Raw genomic sequence first — 20,878 nt, forward strand, 5'->3', positions numbered from 1 at the left:
CTTCCTCCATCATGTCCTTCTCCATTGATTTTTCTTTCAAAATGAGGTGGTTTATAAGTTTTTACAAAATTTTCGGGTCTTGATATAGCAAGAACCTCGTCATTAAACTTGTGCATTCCAAATCTTGTTTCTTCTTGAAAAATTTGAGCAAGAGCCTCACTTATAGAAGGAGCTGAAGTCATATGAAGCAAGGAGGACCTAACTTGCTCAAATTCTGGTCGAAGACCATATAGAAAAGAGAAAAGGTTTTATCTTTCAACTTATAATCTTCTCATCTCAATAGCCGAACCTTCCCATTTTGGTTCTAACATAGCTAGTTCATCCCAAATAGGAGACAAAATATCATAAAAGTCTCTTGCACTTTTATCTTAGCCATATCTTTTTGAATAAATATGTTCTTTAGGAAGATCCATGCATCACATGCCTTTCTAAATTTGACGATGTTGGTGGTGATCTTGAAATCCATGGTATTCAAGTGAAAAGAAGGCATCGTTATCTTCATTGTGTATGTCTGACCCGATCCATTTATGTAATGGATCGGGTCCAGATCCAGTCCATGTGTTGTAAAATAACATTTTGTAAAGGGGTATTTTCGTACCCTAGTGTTTTACATTTTATTTTAAATAGAACGAGAGGGCAGTCACGATGGACTGAACCCTCCTTCATCTGGAATCTCTCTCTCCCTCTCTTCTCTTCTCTCACTATCGATTAGGGTCTCCTTCTTTCATGGTATCAGAGCCCAGCGTGATCTGCGTGAAGAAAGCCCAGCCTGCGTGAAGAAAGAAAGCCTAGTCTGCGTGAAGAAAACCCAGCCTGAATCTGCGTGAAAGCCTAGTCTGCGTGAAGAAAACCCAGCCTGAGTTTGCGTGAGCCAAAAATCTGGGAGCAAATCCCAGCATGAATCCATCAGCGTCAGCAGAGCAAATCCCAGCCGTGAATCTGCGTGAATCTGCGTGAGCCAAAAAAAAAAAAAACAATCTGGGAGCAAATACTCAGCCGTGAATCCCAGCGTGAATATGTGTGGTATTGTGACCCTCAAATATCTAGCGTGCATCTGTGTGAAGAAAATCTCTGTGAAGAAAATCTGTGTGAAGAAAAACCACAGCATCAGCCGTGAATCTCAAAGAATCACAGCATCAATCTGTGATTTCTTTCATCAGTGTGCTTATACCTTTCTTTGTGAAATCAGGTTCCCCCTTTCCTTTGTGAAAATTCGATCCTCTTTCGATCCGTGGTTTAATCCCTGCTGTTTTTCCTACATTTAATCTCTTGATCTGTGATTTCCTTTCTGCTGTTTTTTTTTTCTGCTAATCACTGCTAATCATTGTTAGCCATCTGTCATATCTTATCTGTCTTTTTCTATTAGCCGAGTTCTTTGTTCTTCATACCTAAGTGTCAGTTCAAGCATATTCATCAAATGGAATTTACTCACGGGCAATCATGCCTGTCCTCAAGTTTTCTTGGTCAACTAGTCTCTGAAAAATTGAATAACTGTAATTTCTTGACCTGGAAAAGACAGATTATTCCGTTTATAAAAAGTCAGGACCTTTCTGGTCATTTGGATGGATCGGTCCCACCGCCTCCAGAATTTCTCTCGCAAGAAAAAGTGGACGATAAAGGCGAACAATCTGTTGTTCTTCACAGGAATCCAGAATATGTTGCTTGGATGAAGAGAGATCAATCGCTAGTGGCATATATCACTTCAACTCTTTCACAGGAGGTCCTTATTGCTCTTCCTGATGATTGTTCGGCAAAGGAACTGTGGGATATGTTAGTTCAAACATATTCACAAATTTCTGAGGCAAGAATTATGTTTCTTAAGCGAGAATTTCAAATGCTGAAGAAAGATTCCATGTCTATTATGGAATACCTGAATAAAATGAAAGGCATCACAGATCAGTTGGCGGTTATTGGGTGTCTTGTCAGTGAAAAAGATAAAGTCCAACAAACCTTGAGTGGATTGGGGCCAGATTATCATGTTATGACGACAACCTTACTATGCTTACCAGAACTTCCAAAGTTTGAAGATCTTCGTGCAAAACTGTTGCAATATGAGATGAATCTGAAAGGTTCCTCTGAAGCCTTTCATGGGAATTCCGGAACACAAGATGTGCTGGCTATGGGAATGAGTTATGGTCGAGGTAGAGGAAGTTCTTTTCGAGGAAAAGGAGGACAAGGGAGAAATAACTATGGAGGTCGTGGCATACTTCCAACACCCAATGTTCAGGGACAAAGACCCATTCCCACCTGTTTCCTATGCAACAAGAAAGGGCACATTAAAGCGAACTGTTGGTTTAATCCTCAAAACAAAGGGAAAGCTCCACAAGCAGAGGCTAGAAAGGATGGAGAAGTAAAAGAGTTGTTGTTGGCAGCCTTGGCAGGATTGAATATGAAACAAAATGACAAAGGAACTTGGTATGTCGACTCTGGAGCAGCTACTCATGTTACAGGTGATGTAGGTAAACTCTTGACTCTTACACCTTATGTTGGAAAGAATAGCATTGTCACAGGAGATGGATCACATCATGCCATCTCACATACTGGAAATGCCATTATACACATGTCAAAGTCCTCTCTTAAACTTCCAAGTGTCATCCATGCTCCTAATATTCAAAAGAACATTGTTTCTGTCTCAAAGCTTGTTGATGATGCAAATGCTTCAGTTGAATTTACTCCCTCTTCTGTTTATGTCAAGGATCTTCGCACGAGGAGGACATTCGCTGAAGGAAAACGATGGGGCAACATGTACATCTTCCAAGAAGATCATTCCTTCATTCATCCCAACTATTCATCCTTGAAGCCTCACCAAGTTTTTGATTCTGATTTTTTATTTAATGTTTCTAAAAGTAATAAGTCAAGACTTTGGCATAGTCGTCTTGGCCATTGTGGTCGCCATTTTATTGAAAAACTTGTCATGAATAATCTTATTCCTAAGTCCAGTCTGAGTTCAGAAGTCGTTGATACAAAATGTTCTAGCTGTCATCTATGTAAGAGTCATGTCTTACCTTTTGCTTCCATTAATAAAAGAGCTTCAAGGCCATTTGAGGTCATTTGTTCAGATGTCTGGGGTCCTGCTCCAATTACTTCCTTTTCTGGCAGTAAATACTATCTTATTTTCGTTGATAGTTATTCACGTTATACTTGGATATTCTTTATGAAGCACAAATCAAAAGTTTTTGGATTGTTCCAGAAATTCCACTCTTTCGTTCAAAATCATTTCTCTACCAATATTCTTAATTTCCAGTGTGATGGAGGAGGTGAATTCTCCTCGAGTGATTTTGTTAATTTTCTTCAACATAATGGGATAAAGAGAAGAGTGTCTTGCCCTCATACACCTCAACAAAATGGGATTGCTGAGAGGAAGCATCGACATATTGTTGAGACTGCAATGAGCATGATGCACGGGAGCAATCTCCCTACATCATTATGGACTGAGGCCTTCCACTCCACAGTTCATGTGATAAATCGCTTGCCCATGAATATCTTAGAAAATAAGTCACCATACTTCTCTCTTTTTGGCATACAACCTGATTATCATGAATTACGTGTGTTTGGGTCTGTTTGTTATGTGCACATTGATAGCTCACTCAGGCACAAGTTCCAAGATAAAGCTTTGAAATGCAGGTTTATAGGATATGCCGAAGATTACAAAGGGTACAGGTGTTATGATCCCCTGAGTAAGCGTGTCAAAGTATCAAGGAATGTTATTTTCGATGAAATGAACTTTGCTGATCAGGATAATAATTCAACTATGGTGGATACTGATAACTCAAGCTCCAGCATTGAGGTATACTACCCATGGTTAAATTCAGAACTCTTCTCCAATGGTACAGTAGAATGTCCAGAAAATTGCAGTCGGAATGAGCCACATGAGGATTCAGCCAATGAGACTCAAACGGAGGAAACTGTCACATATGACTTGGAGCCAACAAGGTATAAGGGAATTGTGTACACTCGGCGAGAGAAAGAGCCCTCATTCATTTCTTGTTCGAACACGGATCCATCTGGATCATCCGTTTCGCAGCAAATGGATATCAGAAGATCTTCACGGATTCGACATCCACTTGACAGGTGGGTAAGTTATAAAAAATTTTCAATGGATTTTAAGTTATTCTTGACATCCATAAGTAAAGAGGATGAGCCTCTTATGTTCTATCAAGCTGCGAGCTCTAGAAGATGGATAGAAGCAATGAATGAAGAAATGGAGGCCTTACATGAATGTGGCACATGGGAGATTGTGCCTAGACCACTGAACAGAAATGTCGTTGGGTCAAAATGGGTGTACAAGATAAAATATAAACCAGATGGGAGCATCGAAAGGTACAAGGCTCGACTGGTAGCCAAGGGATTCACACAAGAGGAAGGCCAAGACTTTGATGAAACTTTTAGTCCTGTAGTCAAGATGGGGACTATTCGTATTGTGTTGAGTCTAGCCATTAAACATGGATGGACATTGAGCCAGCTGGATGTAAAAAATGCTTTTTTGCACGGGGATTTAAAAGAAGAGGTCTACATGGAACAACCCACTGGATATGCAGAATGAGACGCCAAAAAATATGTATGCAAATTAAAGAGAGCACTCTATGGTTTGAAACAAGCTTCTCGTTCCTGGTTCGACAGTTTTTCTCTAGAAATACAACGGCATGGCTTCTCTAGGTCTCTTCTGGATCACTCATTATTCATTCACAATGAACAAGGAGTTACTACTCTTCTGTTGATATATGTTGATGATATCATCATCACAGGGAATTGTAAAAGCCACATTGAGCAGGTGAAGAAGTTATTAAATCAGAGATTTAAGATGAAAGATTTGGGAGAGCTGCGATATTTTCTTGGGGTAGAAGTTGATAACAAGAATGATACACTTACCCTTACTCAACAAAAATATACGCTGGACATTCTCGGCAGAGCAGGCATGACAGATTGTAAGCCGTTAACAACTCCAAGTGTCATTCATCAGAAATTGAGTTCACAAGAAGGGGATATATATGGAGATCCCACTAAGTATCGCAGTTTAGTTGGCATGTTGCAATACCTGACTTTTACTAGACCCGACATAGTATATTCAGTTAATCAGGTATCCCAGTTTATGCATGAACCTCGTGTGTCACATATGGAGGCAGTCAAACGTATACTTCGCTACCTAAAGGGTACAGTGGGTGATGGGCTGGTATACAAAGGCAAGGAAGAATTAGATCCAGGCGGGGGCCATGAGATTGTTACTTATGTTGATGCTGATTGGGAGGGTGATCCAGACGAACGACGATCAGTATCCGGTTACTGCAACTTCATTGGGCCAAACTTGGTATCCTGGAGCAGTAGAAAACAAAAGGCGGTTGCTAGATCGAGCACTGAGGCTGAATACAGATCGATGTCCACTGCCACGGCCGAGGGTACGTGGATAAGACATCTTCTGATTGAAATGGGAGAGTTGATTGCTCGGTCACTGTTGCTGTGTGACAATCAAAGTGCCATCAACATGTCATTCAATCCCATTCACCATAGTCGAGCAAAGCACATTGAAATAGATCAACATTTTATTAGGAAAAAGGTTGAAGACAAAGAGATTGAGCCCATGTATGTGTCAACTAAAGAACAAGTTGCTGATATCCTCACTAAAGGGTTGACAAAGGATAGATTTTGGTTTTTGAAGAACAAGTTGTTCATGGTCCAACACCATGCACAACTTGAGGGAGGCTGAAAAGAAGGCATCGTTATCTTCATTGTGTATGTCTGACCTGATCCATTTATGTAATGGATCGGGTCCAGATCCAGTCCATGTGTTGTAAAATAACATTTTGTAAAGGGGTATTTTCGTACCCTAGTGTTTTACATTTTATTTTAAATAGAACGAGAGGGCAGTCACGATGGACTGAACCCTCCTTCATCTGGAATCTCTCTCTCCCTCTCTTCTCTTCTCTCACTATCGATTAGGGTCTCCTTCTTTCATCAACCATAAGAGTATTTGAGTATTGCTAGCTTCTCAATCCTCCAACTTGTTTTGGTATTCTTGCAAAGCTTTCTCATTTTCTTTTTCGGATAGAACTTTGACTTGATCTCCTTCTCTTCTTGTTAATTTAAGTTGAGGTTCATTAGTTGTTACGCCCCAAAATTCAGGACTTGTAACTTTTTATGAAAAGTTTGAAAGCTTTGTAATCATTCGTTTATCAGAGTTTTTAAATAGTAATTCAGTGAAAAATAGTGTTTGAAATAGAAAGTCAAGGAACCTTGGGTGCATTACAACGCAAACTTTCTTTCACAAACAAATTTGAAACTTCATACATTTAAGAAATCAAATAAATTATAAAAATGCAATTTTTAGTAGTTTAAGACTTGTATAAATGAGAGAATTTCAAGAAAAACCTTTATGCAAATTTACCGAAATATCCTCAAGAGCGAAACGTCAGGAAAAGAGTCTCATCTTGATCTCATCACGCCATTGTGTCATCGCAGTCCGTGTAAATCCAATTATCACCTGTACCCATAAAATAGGTAAGTTTCACAAAAAACTGGTAGATGAATAAGTGAGATAATATGGAACTGAAATAAGCAATTATAACAAGTAATGAGTTATGTCTAGCATGATTAATAGACAATGCAAATGAATAAGTATTTCTAACAAGAACAATTGAGTATGCAAATAAATAAAGGTTTTCAATGTGAGCAGTTAATTATAAAGTTAAGTGAGCTATCAACTATCACATGGTAAGAGATTTCTTAGGTATTGAAGTGGCGTACTCCCCTAGAGGGTACATTTTTTCTCAAATGAAACTTGCAGCTGACATTTGTTCAAAGTCTGGCATTTCTAACGACAAGAAGACAGAAACCCCTGAAGTTATCAATGCCAAACTAAGATTGGAAGATGAAACTATTCTTGAAGATCCTACTCCCTACCGTCAACTTGTCGGGTCCCTGACATACTTATCTATCACTCGGCTAGAAATTTCTAATGCAATTCATTCAGTCAGTCAGTTTCAACATGCACCTATAATGGTGCACATGAGTGCAGTCTTAAGAATCCTCAGATACATTAAGAACACTATAACCAAGGGAGTTTTTCTTTCTTTATCTTCGTCACTTGATTTGATTGCTTATACTGATGCTGATTGAGGAGGAAATCCCAATGATAGAGTCTCAACTACCGGTTTCTGTGTGCTTTTAGGTGACTATGATTTCCTAGAGATGCAAGAAGCAACACAAAGTATCTTTGTCATCAACAGAAGCTGAATATCGTGCAATGGCCACTACAACCATGGAGCTTGTATGGATTCGCATCCTTCTTAGTGATATGAGCATAGTCATCTCTACACCTTCGAAGATGTGTTGTGACAATAAAAACGTCATTTATATCGCAAGCAACCACACCTTTCACGAGCGTACTAAACACATTGAGATGGACTGTCACTATGTACGTGATGAATATCTAAGATGGACTATCACATTACCATATGTTACATCCGAGTACCAGTTAGCGGACTTCTTCACCAAAGCTCTTGGTGCTCCTCGCTTTATCTTTCTGCTTAACAAGCTTTCGGTCATCTCCCCGTAAAGCTTGAGGGAGGGTGTTAAAACATATGTACTTAAGTATATATATATATATATATATATATATATATGTTACTTCATACCCTATAATGGGTATTTCTGTAAATCTGCCCAATAGGGGCAGTATTATCATTTTTCCTTTTATTGTTTTTCTTTTCTTTATTTCCTTTTCTATCTTTTTTTTTAGTTTTATTTAGTGTATTGCATTGGGGGTCCCAACTAAGAGTCATTGGGGGCCCAACGACTCCTAGTTAAGCCCCCCAATGCTGTCTCCTTTTTCAGCTCTCTCTCTCCCTTTTTCAGCTGTATAAATAAGGGTGCTCACCCCATTGTAAAGTATGTTTTTTCAAGCCCTATTGCTCAATAGCATTCCCTTTTTATTTTGTAAGCTCTTTGGTGACTTTTGTATTTGTCCCTCTTGGACTTGTTCATTATTATTGCTCTTGTGGTTGTCCTTTATAGGACATTGGGTATGCTTTAGCATTCTCTATATCTAATTTCGCGTATTTCATTACACTTTTATCCTCTTTCATTTCCTAATTCTTCTCTTAAGCATTCATGCTCAATAAAATGTATATTGTTTATATTCTTGTGTTCTTTTAATTCCTTTATGTCTTGTATGCACTTAGTGCTTAGTGCTTGTGTAGTGCCTTAGTGCTCTTGGATTGTCCCTTAGTTGGACTTGTGTATATGTATGTGCACTTTGTGTTTATGATCATATAAGCCCTTAGAGGCCTTTGTTTTGTATTTCCGTATATTTCATTACAGTTTTATACCATTTGTAAATTAACCTTATTTTTATGAATTGTGAGCCGTTGATTTTTCACCATTGCAAAAATGAATCTTATGATGTATTAGACTTGATAAAACCAAGTTAAACACATCTCTACAGTTAGAATTACCAATTTAGTGGCTAGATTCATACAAACCAAAGTGTGTACCACCATAAGGCATCATGGTACAGAACCACCAAATACTCTCTCTCTCTCTCTCTCTCTCTCTCTCTCTCTCTCTCTCTCTCTCTCTCTATATATATATATATATATATATATATATATATATATATATATATTACAAATCTTTCCTATTAAAGAAAAAAATCTCATATCAATGCTCTGTAAAAGCAATGTCCACAGATGAGTGGCCTATATTCTTGTTCAAACTCTGAACATTTTCTACTTAAAGAGAACAAGTTTAACAAAATATAGCAATAAAGAAAAAAAAGATGGAGAGAAGGATTTACCTGTAGCAAGCATGTTCTTCCATCAATGAGGAGGCGAGTACCAGCAGCCTCTTCCTCTGCATAAATAACATGGCTATTGCCATCCAGCTGTGACATAGAGTTCTCTATCAGCCAAACTTTAATATAAAGATCAAACAGCATGAAGAACCTTCACTTATATTTGAATCATCATTTAGATAACTGGAAATCAAAAGAAGGGTCTAAAACTAAAGTTCTGGAAAGCTTAATGCAAAGAAAGTATCAATGATGAGAACATTATCCATGACTTTTCATCAGAAATTGTCTCATTATGAAATTATGCAATTACTTAACCCACAGCTCAAAATGTACCCCAAGGATAAATGATTGATTTACCTATTCAAAGAAATTTATGCAAAGGATCCACCACATCAATAATGATATCAGTTAATTGATCCAAAAAACTCACATAAGGAGCTGAAAATATCTTCTTTCAATCTTCTAACACTCCATGATCATCTATCTCAATATATTTTCTCATGGAATACTGAATTAGTGTTATGAATAACTCATGGATATAAGTAGATTTACCTTCTCCCCAACTCCCCAGGTATACACTTTAATCATGGACCTAGATAGTATATAAAATTATATACTATGTAATGTAAAAAGTTTAAACTTAAAACTAGACAGTAGTACAACTAGAATACTATATAAGATTGTATATGACTTTTAAATGGCAAAAACCCCTTTGACGTTCTGTTCCATCTTTTTCTTGATGAGTGCATTCTCAATCCTAAAATACTGTCATTAAACTAAGTAAACCGTTGTGAAGCTATTTGAGTTTTATATGGAAAATAGACCCAAAAATGATTGGATGCCAATACAAGACAACAAGAAACGAAAAAAGAATGTAAAACTGTAATTGTTTCTACTAGTTTTTACTCTTTTTTTAATATATTATATACTTTCTTTTAAAAACTAAAAATAAAACGGGTTATCATGTTTTGGTGTAAGAATTAAGAACTTCAAATCTGAGAACCATGATTTCCAATGTAAAGGAAGCTCAAGATTTTTTAGTATAAGAATTAAAAACTTAAAATCTGAGAACCATAGTTTCCAATTTAAGGAAAGCATGCAAGAAGCGTGAAAAGAAGTGCAGGAGAAACACAAGAAGAAGCAAGGGGGAAGCACAGGGGAAGCGTGAAGAGAGCAATGGGGTAGCATGAGGGAAGCGCGTAGGAAACGTGATGCCTATCACGCTTCAGAAACAAGGTGTCTCGCTCTTCTGAAGCAAAATTCTAGGGAACGTACTTGCCTTTATATGGTGCTTCCAGTAACTCTAGGATATATTCTGTATACTAAGTATCACACACACACATATATATATATATATATCATTAAAGAATTTACAATATACACACACATGTATGTGTACAAAGAGAGAGAGAGAGAGAGAGTTAAATATGTCTATATGTAGGCATTTTGTATATGCATACATACACACCATATACATATACACACATATCATACTAAAACAGTCAACTTGTGGCTCAACCGAGTCTTGTGCAATTTCTAGGATTCACTGGTTGACCCATTGAATTGCCAATTCAAGTTAACTCAACCAAGTCAATGACTCAATTTGTCAAATTTTCAAACATTTTTGAGATCTACTATTCTTGTCATTGTTTACCATTCGTTGACCTCTTACATGAACAATAGCTCTCTTCCTATTCCTTTCACATGATGAAAAGGTGATCTATGAGGAGTATATTCAATTACGAGTGGATTCCATACCAGAGTACATTCAGTTAAGAGTGTCAAGCATTCCATAATAACTTCTTGGATTCTCAAGTGTCTTCTTGTTAGAATATGGGTATATATATATAGTTTTTTATGCCTGTAATATGTTTACCCGATAGGGGAATTTTGGTATTTTGACCAATGTAATATGTACAGCTCATTAAGGGCTGATCTGTCTTTTATTTTTTTATTTTATATTTTTCTCTTTTGGTATATTGTCAAGGGCTTTATTATACTTGACAATATAGCTATTGGGGGCTCCCCAATGGCTAGAATTCTAGCCATTGGGAGCTCCCAACAGACATTTGGGAGCTCCTCACTCTCCTTGTTGTGTATAAATATGGGACCTTGGGTCCCTTGTATGTTATACATTTTGTGTGTATTTTACCATCAATAAAGATTATATCTTTTTAGCTCTTGTGTGTTCTTTATTGGCCCATAAGTGGCCCTTGTTCTTGAAACTACTTGTGTGTGTGATTATGCACTTGCTTGAGGTCTGTGGAGGCTTCTTGATCTCATTACATGGTATCAGAGCCATGGCAATTTTGATTTTGGTAAAGCTTGTTCATGTGAACGTGAGATCATGGTGAGACTCAATGACACGAACATTGCGATGTTGGCATCCATAATAAAACATAAGATTTGAGAAAAGGGTCTATGGGACTTGGTAGACGGATCTGAAAAAGAACCAAAACATGTTCTTTCCAAATATGGGAATGGAAAAGAAGTTGCACTTCACGGAGAAGAAATGGACAAAGTCGTTGCCGACTACAAAAAGAGATGGAAGGAGTAGAAGATGGGTCATTACAAAATCTTGAGATGGCTCATTAATAGTATTGATATAAAAAAATGTTATAATTTAGCAAAATTTGAATTTGCTAGTGATGCTTGGAAATATTTCCAAGATATGTACTCCTTAAGGGATATTGCTCATGTGTAACCTTCAAAAGAAAATGAAGACTATGACCCAAGGAGACATAAGCATAAGAGAATATTACAATATTTTTTTTCTCTTTTAGGATGAACTTGCTCTCCTAGAGCTTAAGTGGCATTGTCCACTTGACATAGAGCTTCGTGAAAAACAAATCAATACAGAGCATTTTTATCACTTTGTAAATGTGCTTAGACCCTAGTTTGAGAGGATCACATCGACTCTCATTCATAGAGGAGGTGTTTCTTCCGTAATTGAAACACTAGAACAACTAACTGTGGAAGAGAATAGGTTGAAGAAACGCTCCTCTAAAGATGAAGAATTCATGCTTGCTATGTCAAAGCCCGAAAATCACACAAGGATCTACAAGCCTCCTCACTTTGGAAGAGGCTCAAATGACTATCAAAGAAGCCCCAATGATTATGAATATAAGAAGAGTGGTAAGATAATATGTGTAACGCCCCAAAATTTCGACTTGTGATTTCGAAAACATTATCGAAAAAACCTTTCAAATATTTAAAGTTTTAACTTTTTAAAAACGACAGCGGAAGACATTTAGAAAGGAGCACAAGTCAACAATCTTGGGTACGTTAGCTGAAAAACCATCATTCACATGAACAAGAACTTAAAGAATTTGAGGAAATAAGGCAATAAATTAAAAATATGCAGTTTATTACAAAATGAGTATTTTTCCAAAGTTCAATAATCTAAAGAAAACTCAAAAAGACTCAGAGCCAAGCCGCCAGCAGAAAGAAGGTAAATCTTGATCCATATTGCACCACGCCATCGGCCGCCTGTGAAGTCCTACTCCTCACCTGCTCATGAAATGGGTCAGTTTCATAACAAACCAGTAGGTGCACGAACAGATAAGTAGAATGAAAATAAAACAGGACATTCATGAGATAAGCAGTTATGATATTAAAACAATCAATATAATTGTAATCTATTCTAACAAGTGTAATATGTGCAAAGAGCTATTGTTCGAAGCAGTTCAAGCAGTGTAAGTTTCAATCATCTACAACTATTCAAGAAGATATTCTTTGAGTTCTGATATTAACTGGCATGTGGGTACGCACAGACTCGAAACGTAGAAACAGCCGAGACTGATCCGGGGGTTTATTATGTCAGGTGTTTTCATTAACCCGGATGGTTGACTGAGTCCGCTCCTAAAGGGACGGTCAGTGACCAAGAGAGTAAATCCCCAAAGGCATTCGTGGCTCATGGATGCATCCAACTTCTGCAGAAGTACCTGGGAGTTACCACCTAGGATAATTTATGGTAATCCCAATTCTCCTAACTCCGATGACTGGGGAAGTCGAGTCTTTTGCCCGTGGGGTGGTTGTTAACAACCTGTCTATCGGAGTTTTTGTATCATTCATCCTCTCCCTTGATGAACCGTGAAGGTAGAATGGGTACGACGGGGGTTTCTTAACCGCCGCCCCATCCTACATGCTCTGGTCTATTAGACTCACTCGAGCATCTTGCCTGTGAAGGCGAATGGTCACCATTTATGTGATCTCAGCATTGTGTTAAATGCATGCATCGAGGTTGCTACAACCTCATCATCCAACCATCGTAATCCACATGGGACGTACTTGTCCAAAAGTACGATCATACCTTCCTAGAGGTACAACTACGATGAGAGGGCAACATATAATGTTTTATGATTCTTTTGGTTCATACATGACATGTATTGCTCTTTGAGCAATTGGCCTGTGGAGGTCGACATTATCTCATCTATATTAATAAAGTGTTGAGTTCCCACTTCAAGGTACTCCATGACCTCTGGTCAAATTTATACCATATCTGCCTTAAGGTTCGGTTATAATAGTAATTGCAGTGGGTTTCTCTCCAGAAATGAGTCTATTCACAAAGTTTACATTAAGTATGCAATTTCAAAAGGATAAGCATGCAGGACAGACAACCACCAGTCAAGAAGTCCTACAGGTAAACAGGTATACCAATTAAACTACTTAATTCTCTCTAGAATGAGTCTACCCCTAGAGTTTACTCTAAGCATGTAGTTTCAAAAGAATCAGAACGAGTAAAACAATGACTAGCAATTCATAAATTAAATACTTCTTCAGATAAGCAGGTATGTAAAATCACTATTCCATCTCAGGAGTCTTATTTTATTTTATTCATCCAAAATCCTCGTGCGACTTTCCCCTACCTCGGGATGTCGTGCAGCTGCGTGCGTCTACGAATGTAGATGATACGAGGCTCAGGTCGCAGAGCCAGAGCGGGGTTCGATGCGAAGTCTGCAAAAGTGAGTATTCAGCGCTACATTCTTTATCATGCGAAGAAAAGAAAATCAGGCCTGTCGATCAAAAAAGAGAGAGGCAGCAGAGGTGTAACGCCCCAAAATTTCGACTTGTGATTTCGAAAACCTTATCGAAAAACCTTTCAAAGATTTAAAGTTTAATATTTAAAAACAACAGCGGAAGACATTTAGAAAGGAACACAAGTCAACAATCCTGGGTACGTTAGCTGAAAAACCATCATTCACATGTACAACATCTTAAAGGAATTTAAGAAATAAGGCAATCGATTAAAATCTGCAGTTTATTACAAAATGGGTCTTTTATTCCAAAGTTCAATAAATCTAAGAAAAACTCCAAAAAGTCCCAGAGCCAAGCCGCCAGCAGAAAGAAAATGAATCTTGATCCACGTTGCACCACGCCATCGGCCGCCAGTGAAGTCTTACTCCTCACCTGCCCATGAAATGGGTCAGTTTCATAACAAACTAGCAGGTGCACGAACAGATAAGTAGAATGAAAATAAAACAGGACATTCATGAGATAAGCAATTATGATATTTAAGCAATTAAAGCAGTTGTAGTCTATTCTAGCAAATGTAATAAGTGCAAAGAGAAGCAGTGTAAGTCTCAGTCATCTATATCTATTCCTGAATATATTCTTTAAGTTCTGATATTAACTGGCCTGTGGGTACGCACAGACGCGAAATGTAGAAACAGCCGAGACCGATCCGGGGGTTTATTATGTCAGGTGTTTTCATTAACCTGGATGGCTGACTGAGTCCGCTCCTAAGGGGACGGTCAGTGACCAAGAGAGTAAATCCCCAAAGGCATTCGTGGCCCATGGATGCATCCAACTTCTGCAGAAGTGCCTGAGAGTTACCACCTAGGATAATTTATGGTAATCCCAATTCCCCTAACTCCGATGACTGGGGAAAACCGAGTCTTTTGCTCGTGGGGTGGTTGTTAACAACCTGTCCATCGGAGTCTTTGTACCATCCATCCTCTCCCTTGATGAACCGTGAAGATTGGATGGGTACGACGGGGTTTCCGCCGCCCCATCCTACATGCTTTGGTCTATTAGACCCACTCGAGCATCTTGCCTGTGAAGGCGAATGGTCACCTTTTTATGTGATCTCAGCCTTTTGCTAATTGCACTCATCGAGGTTGCCACAACCTCATCATCCCACCATCGTAACCCACATGGGACGTACTTGTCCAAAAGTACGATCGTACCTTCCCAGAGGTACAACTACGATGAGAGGGCAGCATAATGGTTTATGATTCTTTTGGTTCATACATAACATGAATTGCTCTCTGAGCAGAGGGGCCTGGGGAGGCCGGTATCATCTCATGGATATCAATAAGGAATTTCTTAATCACTTTGAGGTACTGAATGACCTCCCGTACTATTGTATCATACTTTTCTTCAGGTCTAATTACCAAAGTAAATTTGTGGGTTCTTGATAGATAGCCTATCACAAGGTTTTATAAATGTTTGTATTATGCTTGGCATGCTCGAATACTAAGAATCAAGAAGTCACCTCCAAGATTCATCAGGCAATAATCAATAAGGCATTTATAGTAACTTATAACAGTGAGCCAGGCGAACATACAGGAATAAGGTCTTTCTAGCAATGAGTCTACTCGTAGAGCTTCAACAATAAGTATGAAATTTCAAAAGAATACAGATGCAGAAACACAACACAGACAATCACCAGTTAGGAATTTCTACGAGTGAGAATGCATGCCAAATAAACTATTCTATCACAAAATCCTTATAATTTTAATTCATTCTTACAAACCCATCGTGCGACTTTCCCCTACCTCGGGATGTCGTGCAGCTGCGTGCGTCTACGCGTGTAGATGATACGAGGCTCGGGCCGCGGAGCCAGAGCGAGGGGTCCGATGCGAGGTCTGCAACAGTGCCACGTTAATTATCATGCGGAAAGTAAAAGAAACAAACCTGCCTACAGGAAAAGAGAGAGGCAATAGGGGTGTGCCCCTACAGGCTGAAATCAAGAAAACGACAGGGGGCGAACCCCTGCCTGCAGACAGCCGCGGGGTGACAGGGCTGAGCCCTCTGTCGAAAATAATACCGAGGCGGCAGGGGGGGTCAGCCCCTGCCAATCGCAAAGAAGCGGCAGGAGCTGAGCCCCTGCCGGCAAAATAAATGTGGCAGGGGCTGAGCCCCGGCCAGAAACAATCAAGTGGCAGGGGCTGAGCCCCTGCCAGCAACAGCCAAGTGGCAGGGGCGGAGCCCCTGCCTGCAATAATGAAAGTGGCAGGGGCTGAGCCCCTGCCAGAACCGATTAGGTGGCAGGGGCTCAGCCCCTGCCTGCGAAAATGAAAGTGGCAGGGGCTCAGCCCCTGCCGACAACAATGAAAGTGGCAGGGGCTCAGCCCCTGCCTGCGAAAATGAAAGTGGCTGTAATAACCGAAATTTTTCCATTAAAATTTTTAATGTTGTATGCGGAATACAGGCTGATTTGGGCACGGATCCAAGTTCCGGATCCAGAACTCATACTTAAGTAAATACCACTTATATATATATATATATATATATAAACCTATTAAATATCCATATATATACGTAAATGAGAAAAATAGATAATATATATATATATATATCATTAGTTGAGGTTTGGACCCAACTATGGGTCCACATCTTTAATGAGACCCGAATCCAACATGTTGGATCCCGGGTGCGGGTCGCAGTTCGGACTCGGACCCGGCCCACACTTTGTAAAACAAAAAAGGGGGGGGCAACCCGATATGGGTTGCCCGATAAAGCTATGAGGGAGAAACCCTCTTCCCCGATAAATCTCGCGTTAGGGTTCTTTTGAACCCTAACACGCTGAGAGCGTGAGCGAGGGGAAGGAGAACACACCGCAGCCGCCGGGAGGAGGAGCTCCTTCCTTTTCGGGTGGCCACTCTCCTACAAAAAAAAGGGACCCCCGAATCCCTTCTCTCTCTCTAGCTATCCCATTCTCTCCCTCTCTCTATCTCTCTAATTTTCGGATCGCCCTCTGAGTTTTAGGACTGCTGCTCGAAGCTTTGCCGGGTGACGCCGACCGACCTCCTTGCGTGGCTGCCACAACTCCTTCGCCGGAAAATGGTAGGGTCTGTAATTTTTTTTCAGGTCAATCATGGGTTGGTGGGGTGTGGGTTGTCCTAAAACCCAAATCAATCAACTTGTGGGGGGGGGGGGGGAAATCCCCAATTTGGGGTCGTCTGTCAACCCCAAACCGAAAACCCCAAATCCACGATTTGGGGGTTTCGGAATTTTTGTACGAGGGGTGTTTTTGGTTTTTGTAGGATTTCTGAATTTTTTTTTTTATTGACTGTGCTCGGTCATGTTGGGGTGGGTTGCTGAGGAAACCCTAACTCGATCGACCTAGAGTCCTCTTGGGTTACCAGTTGCCGGAAACCCCAAATCTGTGGGTTGGTAGTTTCGGCAGTTACAAAATCCGAGCATGGGGAGGGGTCGGATGTCTATATAAAAAAAAAAAGGGTGTTTGAATTGTCTGATAGGGGTATATGCACTGGGCTCGTGCTTACATGGAATTCACTGCCTTGATTGTTTTTAAAAAGCTCATTATTCTCAGACAAAATGGGGGATTAGACGATGTGCTCTGTTAGATATGTTTCTTTTGTTAAGTTGCATCTATTCTTCAGATTGCTAGACATGCACGTTCATAAGTTAGGCCATTTAGATGATTCCTGAAGGTTCGGTTTTTAAATTCTTATTGAATTGAAATCATTATAAGGAATCTGTTTTTTTTTAGCGTTGTAGCTCCAGTAATTTCTCTGATTTAGTGGCTCAGAAATCCATCTGTTTATCAGGGTGTTAATGGTTATAGTTGTGATTTTCTTTTGCTGAATTGTCTCTGCTATGCATACTATGACTGTCTATGTTGACCCTCCATGCCTGAAATTAAAATTTGTCAAGGTTAAGCTTTAGATAACTGCTATCTTCACTAGTTGACACCAGGATTGCTTTATACATTGAACTGAGCATCATTGATGAAAATTGGAAATTTTAACAGTGTCCATAGTTCCTGAAAAGTTTTGATGTATATGTTAGTCATGGTTTCATACTTGGATTGCATGGCATAATCGGGTCTTACCTTTTTAAATTAACTTGGCTTTATGATTGTGTACAACGACAATCGTTTCTTTTCATATTCCTAACGGATGTTACATAATGGGTAATCCGCTGACAGGTCCAACCATTGTGGCTAGATTGTGTCCTTAATTATACTAAAACTTTCTGCACCTGTTGAGGAAAATGTTAAGACTTAATTCTTGCACATGTTGGGTTCAGAATTGATAGGCCCTAGTTAGGCTGTGTGAGTTGTATCAACAGTACTTCATTAGCTGTTGTGTATATGTACCATGCTCAATTATCTAGAAGGGACTATACCATTATATAGGAACATAACACAAAATGGATTGGATGAACTATAACTAGTGTCGTTTGGAACACCTTGCCCAATGGGCGATACTGGTTAAGTACCTAATGTAGGTACGTGATCTGGTTCAAGTATATTGGCAAATAAATTAAATAATAACTTTTGTGCTTGACTGGTTTAAAGGCACCGGAGCACTTTGGGTGGGTTATGAAATCCATATGATAAAGCATTGGGACTGTTCTATACACCTTGGTACAATGACTAAGGTTGGGAATTTTACTGCTATGATAGTAGAAGGAAGTTGGGGAAATGCCCCCTACTTCGGGAAAATAATTAAAAGAAAAGATTAACCCACTCAGATTCGGGCTTACCTTGGAGAGGGTAAGTGGTACAAAACTCTGGGGACATGTGTTTGGTTTCAAGCGTAAAGCGACTCGTTGGTCCCAGTCCTCAGAGTCGGGGGACCCGGACTACCAAATGGGTCCTAGGCGGTAGTTCTATGTTCTTCTGCAGAAATTAGGGATGCATCCTGGTTTGGTTTTGGCCTTTGGGAGTTTCTCTCGGTCACTGGCCGCTCCCTTGGGATTTTCAGTCACAGTTAGAATGTTCGAGTTAATAAAACAACCCTGAATAATATACCCCCGGACATTCTCTTCTGTGATGGTTGCCTTGGCCCGTGTGTACCCGCGGGATAAGAAAAGATAAACATTAATTAGAACAGTTAGGTATCACTGTGTTGGAGTCATTAAAGAGACAACTGTTTACTTTTTCATCATGCTGTATATTCGGTGCTTATGATAAAACAACATCCTAAACTGTGCATATATTAGTTAATTGAATTCATATTATGGATGCTATATAGATGTTATTCATGTTAGTGTAAGTTCTGCTTTAATTGCTTAATACCTTGTTTAATTGTTGTAGTTGAGTAAAATGCTTTTTGTGCTTAAGTATAAACTGTTACATAATCTACCTTTCTATTCAGATATATGTCTATTATTGCTATTGCATCGAATTCCCTATGTGTTTATGTTTAGACTAAAATTCCAACACAACACCCACATCACACTTGACACATGATCTACTTGCAAGAATAATTACAGTTTTCCTACTTAGACGTGGTAGTCTAATTCCTATAATTTCTATTATTTTCAGGAGAAGAGTAGTTCTATGAGCGATGCGGGATGAGGCGCTGACCGAGACTTGATCCATTTGTTCCCTGGCGGTTCTGCTTACTTTCAGATTGAGATTTTTGTTTTGAGACTAAATGTGAAAACTCTGATGTTGGATTTTATTATTATTGAAGTGGAAATAAATAGTGTGGTTTGCTTTTACCTTCCTGTATCGTTCTGAAATGCTTAACCCGAGAATTATTAGTTGTTTCCGCTTGAAAAAAAAAATCCCTAAAAATTTGGGTTAAATTTCGGGGCGTTACAGTTATGGTATCAGAGCCTGGGAACAATAAATCAAGGATCACGGTCATGCCACATCCTGAGATCGCTCTGTGAGTATATTTTTATCATTCTTACTTTATTAGGCCTGATAATTGCATTGTTTTCTATATAAGTTTAGATATATACTTGTGATGATTTTAGGGACACTATAATTCAAAGATAGTAAAACTGTGTGTATTGAAATGATTATTAGATGTATCGTCGATCCCAAGCTAGTTCGAGCACGGCGAACGAATGGCAGGACCAAAGGGGTTTCGTGATGGAAACTCTCGGTAATCTGGCTCAAACCATGGACACTCAAACGCGCCATCAGGCGGAGTTAGCCGCAGCCATAAGTGAAAGGCATAATACGAACACAATCACCTATGAGAAGTTCTTGAAGTTGAACCCGCCTACCTTCTCAGGCAAGGCTGATCCTGAATTAGCTGAGAGTTTGATTGCCGAGACAGAATGAGCTTTTCGGGTTTTGTCTGTTCCTGATGATAAGCAAACGGACTTCGGCACCTACCGCTTGACGGAAGATGCACAGAAATGGTGGGACACAACCCGAACCATCCACTTTGCTGGAGTGGATACTATTCCATGGGAAGATTTCAAACGAACATTTCTCGAGACATATTTCCCCCAGTACGCTCGTGATCAGAAGCATCAGGAGTTCTTGGAGCTTACACAAGGAAATATGAATTTGGTGGAATACACTACCAAATTTCGGACCTTGGAGCGTTATTGCCCAAATTTGTTCGCGAATGATAAAGCCAGAGCAACTAGGTATGTCCGCGGACTCAAGGACGGATTGCGACCACGAGTGATGATAAATCTACCGTCCACCCTCGCACAAGCCATTGAAGTGGCTACTATGCTGAATGAAGAATGGGAGCGATCAAGGAAGAGTCAAAAGGACACACTGGGAAAACGGGGAGCCGGTCCGCCGCGGCACCACGGTGGCAAGAAGTACCAGCCACCTTACAAGAAGCAAAAGTACAATGGTGGAAATCGTTCTCCGCAACAACAAGGACAAAATCGTGTGTGCCAGAAGTGCAACCGGTCCCACTATGGACAACCTTGCCCTAGAGACACAGGAGCATGTCTCTACTGTGGAAAGATGGGTCACTATGCCCGTCAGTGCCACAAGAAGATGGCGGATATGCAGAAACGTAATGCCGGGGGAGGATAGCAACATCAACCATCTCAGCCGCAGCAAACACCGCAGCAAAATGCACAGAAGAGGGTGCCGGGACGAGTATATGCCACCACTGCGGAAGAATTGGAGAA

At 39.7% G+C, this 20,878-nt stretch overlaps 1 protein-coding gene across 4 annotated transcripts in view; it reads right to left on the reverse strand.

Moving 5' to 3' along the window:
• The window catches only part of LOC149846967 (acetyl-CoA carboxylase 1-like), a 113,231-nt gene that overhangs the window by 62,992 nt on the left and 29,361 nt on the right, over positions 1-20,878 (reverse strand). For all 4 annotated transcript variants that reach the window (XM_089996702.1, XM_089996701.1, XM_089996704.1 and 1 more), the window contains exon 17: positions 8,789-8,875. In XM_089996702.1, coding sequence (XP_089852828.1) covers positions 8,789-8,875 — 87 coding nt within the window. The remainder of the gene's footprint in view (positions 1-8,788; positions 8,876-20,878) is intronic.

The sequence above is a fragment of the Nuphar pumila genome, chromosome 2, assembly GCF_984573655.1.
Source record: "Nuphar pumila chromosome 2, dmNupPumi1.hap1.1, whole genome shotgun sequence".
Taxonomy (NCBI): Eukaryota; Viridiplantae; Streptophyta; class Magnoliopsida; order Nymphaeales; family Nymphaeaceae; genus Nuphar; species Nuphar pumila.